This window comes from Palaemon carinicauda, chromosome 31, assembly GCF_036898095.1.
Source record: "Palaemon carinicauda isolate YSFRI2023 chromosome 31, ASM3689809v2, whole genome shotgun sequence".
Classification (NCBI taxonomy): Eukaryota; Metazoa; Arthropoda; class Malacostraca; order Decapoda; family Palaemonidae; genus Palaemon; species Palaemon carinicauda.
This window is the reverse complement of record NC_090755.1, coordinates 50,028,235-50,031,645: the sequence shown is the minus strand read 5'-3', so window position 1 is coordinate 50,031,645 and position 3,411 is coordinate 50,028,235. Positions and strand designations below refer to the sequence as shown.

The window sequence follows — 3,411 nt, the reverse complement described above, 5'->3', positions numbered from 1 at the left end:
ATCTTTGTTTTTCTGGACTTTCTGTTCAAGCTAACACAAATATTAGTGGATCTCACTACATCGCTTCTATTGGTGCCAATCAGACAGATTTTCGGTTGGACATTAATATCGTCCTTTAAAACAAACGTTTGAAAGGGCACATTTAGCGATGAGAAGGATTTACTGTTAAATGTGAAACGGCTACCATAAATTACCAATGATAAAAAAAAATAATAGTATAATAAACACAGCGAATGAAAATAGGTTAAATAAGGTAATGTCCTATTTCACCTGACATTACATCTAAAAAATAATAATCATTTGTAAATATTGGAAGGATGAACAATTTATTAAAATTTGATTCTTAAGTAAAGATATCTTTTATTAAATAAATGAGAATAGAGGTACATGCCCGTCAAAATGCTTAACTATTTGAATAAAAATAATTATCAAGTGTCCCATGTATAAATAAGGTAACTATGCTCAGTGATGGTCAAACCTCCCGCTTCATCAGGAGAGTAATTGATCATCCGTAATAACCTCCATAGCCACCGTAGCCACCGTAGCCACCATAGCCACCATAGCCACCATAGCCGCCGCCATAGCCACCCCCGTAACCGCCATATCCAAAGCCAAATCCGAAGGGTCTATAGCCATAGCCACCGAAGCCATAGGGGCGGTTTCCAAAGTAATAGCTGCGGTGAGGTTCAGGTTCCGGCGCGGCTCCAGTCAATTCCATCAGGGCAAAAAGGGCCACAAGCAGCAACAAGGCAACACTGATCTGTAAAGCAAAATGATAATGAAGATATATTTTCATATCAATCAGGTGAATTCAAGGTATACTCACTGGTAGAGAATCTCATTTTTTTTTTACAACGAATATGAAGAGGTGAATATAACGAAATCGTTTTTACAACTATGTTTATATCTGTTTTAGAGAAATCTAACAATCACAAAAACCTGAGTCTGGTAAATGTGTAGATATTTAAAATGGCAGGCAAGAAATCACTGAAGCTGATTGATTTATATGATCTCAACTTCTAACTTTAAATGAATAAAATATTAAAGGTTCATCTTACCGCTTTCATGGTGAATAATGTTGCTCCTTCCTCGGTTGGGTCTGGAACTCTTCATCGGCTTCCATTGGAAGCTTCCTTTTATACGAACCATCCTCCCATCGGATGAGTTGACGACGAACGAATTCGAAAACTGAATTTCGATGGATTTTATAACGTTTAGAGTAACAGCTATTGTTGTTTTCCCATTCATTTTCAACTGACGTAATTTACATTGTAATGAGCGATTGGGATTATGATATAATACTTGATATATTGTCTTTTAGTATCAAGGAAACTGAAGTTGACGGCGAACCGGAGATGATAACCTGCTATGACCTACAAATGCTAGTTGGTTTTCCCAACATTCCATTCTCATTTTACTTTTCTGCACAACAACTAAAAGGTTCAAGCGTCAGGTCACCGTTCCCAAATGCGAATGCAAAAAGGAAGCTAAATAATAAGAGCCGTTTATATGGTATTAATTAATAAACCAAAGTCTTAATCAAAACGTTTGAGTAATATCGTCTCCCATGTATGATATCTCCCCTATATAATGAAGAGCAACATATGTACCTCTCTCTCTCTCTCTCTCTCTCTCTGACTGTATATATATATATATATATATATATATATATATATATATATATATATATATATATATATATATATATATATATATATATATATATATATATGTGTGTGTGTGTGTGTGTGTGTGTGTGTTTTATCCTGTCATGCACAGCAGCATGCCAAATGTATGATTACTCGGTCTCTCCCAGTCCCTCCGATAGGGGAAGAGGGGAGTAACTAAAGAGGTACACTTAGAAACCACAATCTCCAACACATTCCTGAAACTGCCGTGTTGTAGTTAGGGAAGTGAGAGGGGGAAGGGTTAAATGTTTGTGTACATGCATATCTATTCTAACATCTAGGTGTCCTTCTGCCGGCCTCGGTACACTATTATATATATATATATATATATATATATATATATATATATATATATATATATATATATATATATATATATATATATATATATATATATATATATATATATATATTTTTATATATATATATATATATATATATATATATATATATACTTTTCACGAATTATTATTTTTTTTTCTATGACCTTCTTAACATGAACCTTTTGTATATATACTCACTCTCTGTGGAGATAGTTATGTTCACGTCGCCTCTCAATAACAACCTAATGGCTCACTTCCACATTAGTGACCATCGGAATGACCAGTTCCCTCTCGCCTTCCCCCTCACTGCCATTTCTTACTATTTGACGATGCTGCCCTCCGGTCCTGACTCTTCTATCAATGACACAGGAAACTACAGCCCTTCACCAGTACTAAATCATTTGCATGGTTTCGGTGCACAAAGGTTCAATTCCATAACAAGGGTATGACTCACTCAAGCAAATTATGTTCTATTGACGATCCCTGAGTACACTTTCCCTGATGGGCTTTGGAAGCCAGGTGACATCCCAATAGCTAATGATGTCCTTAAAACATACCTCCTGGAGCAGTACTCGCCATCGCCAGCCACTCGTGTAGCCAATTTTTTCACCTCTCTCAACAACCATATGGCAACCAAAAGACTTCACATGCCCTCAGAATAATGACCAGTATCTCTCACTTGCAACCTGGCGCAGATGGCTCTCCTCATGCGGTAATGCTATTTCGTGTCCTATTGGATATGACACTTATCTAAACCTGTTCACTCTGCCATACCCGATGTCAATATTTTGCCCATAAAGGACTTTATGACCAAAGTCAATGCCATTATGGACAGCCACTTCACCACTTTCATGACCTACATCAATTACACCACGTGTGCTTACCGTTCTATTCTGCCAAGGCCAATCTGCAGGAAGCGATGTAGTTTGCCGACGTCTACCTGATAGCTGCTAACAGAACTGCGATACCCACCCATGGTTATGAAAACCCTACATGATCATTTGGAAGCGCCAAATATAATTGGAATTTTCTCGTTGCTGACGTCACATTGTCAGTCCTCGGCGCGGAAATCCTCTCACATTTCCACATCCTGGCTGTTGTCACTCACCGAGTGTGTTAACACAGATTCTTACTTGTTAACACTTCTTCAACCTAACCCCTCCAACCTAACTCACCACATCAGTGCTCTCACGGAGGCCTATGCCCACCTCCTCATGTCAAACTCTTAACTTTTCTGTCCATAACTTCGTAAAAACACACAGCTCCCGGCAAACACAGATCATTTGATAGCCGCTAAACAAATATTCTCCAAAATAGAAGAAATGGGCTATTACCAAAAGACCTCAAGCCAATGGTCGTCACCCTTACACATCTTGAACAAAGATGGCTCTCTGCTTCCA

The 3,411-nt window shown here is 37.8% G+C and overlaps 1 protein-coding gene across 1 annotated transcript; it reads right to left on the bottom strand.

Annotated features, from left to right (window-relative positions):
• Positions 1-344: 344 nt before the first annotated feature.
• On the bottom strand, positions 345-1,171 carry LOC137624969 (neuropeptide-like protein 33). The gene is made up of 2 exons (XM_068355905.1): positions 1,059-1,171; positions 345-760 (listed from the first exon to the last, which is right to left on the bottom strand). The coding sequence occupies exons 1-2, from the start codon at positions 1,065-1,067 to the stop codon at positions 506-508; spliced, it is 264 nt and encodes an 87-aa protein (XP_068212006.1). The 5' UTR covers positions 1,068-1,171; the 3' UTR covers positions 345-505.
• Positions 1,172-3,411: the final 2,240 nt, after the last annotated feature.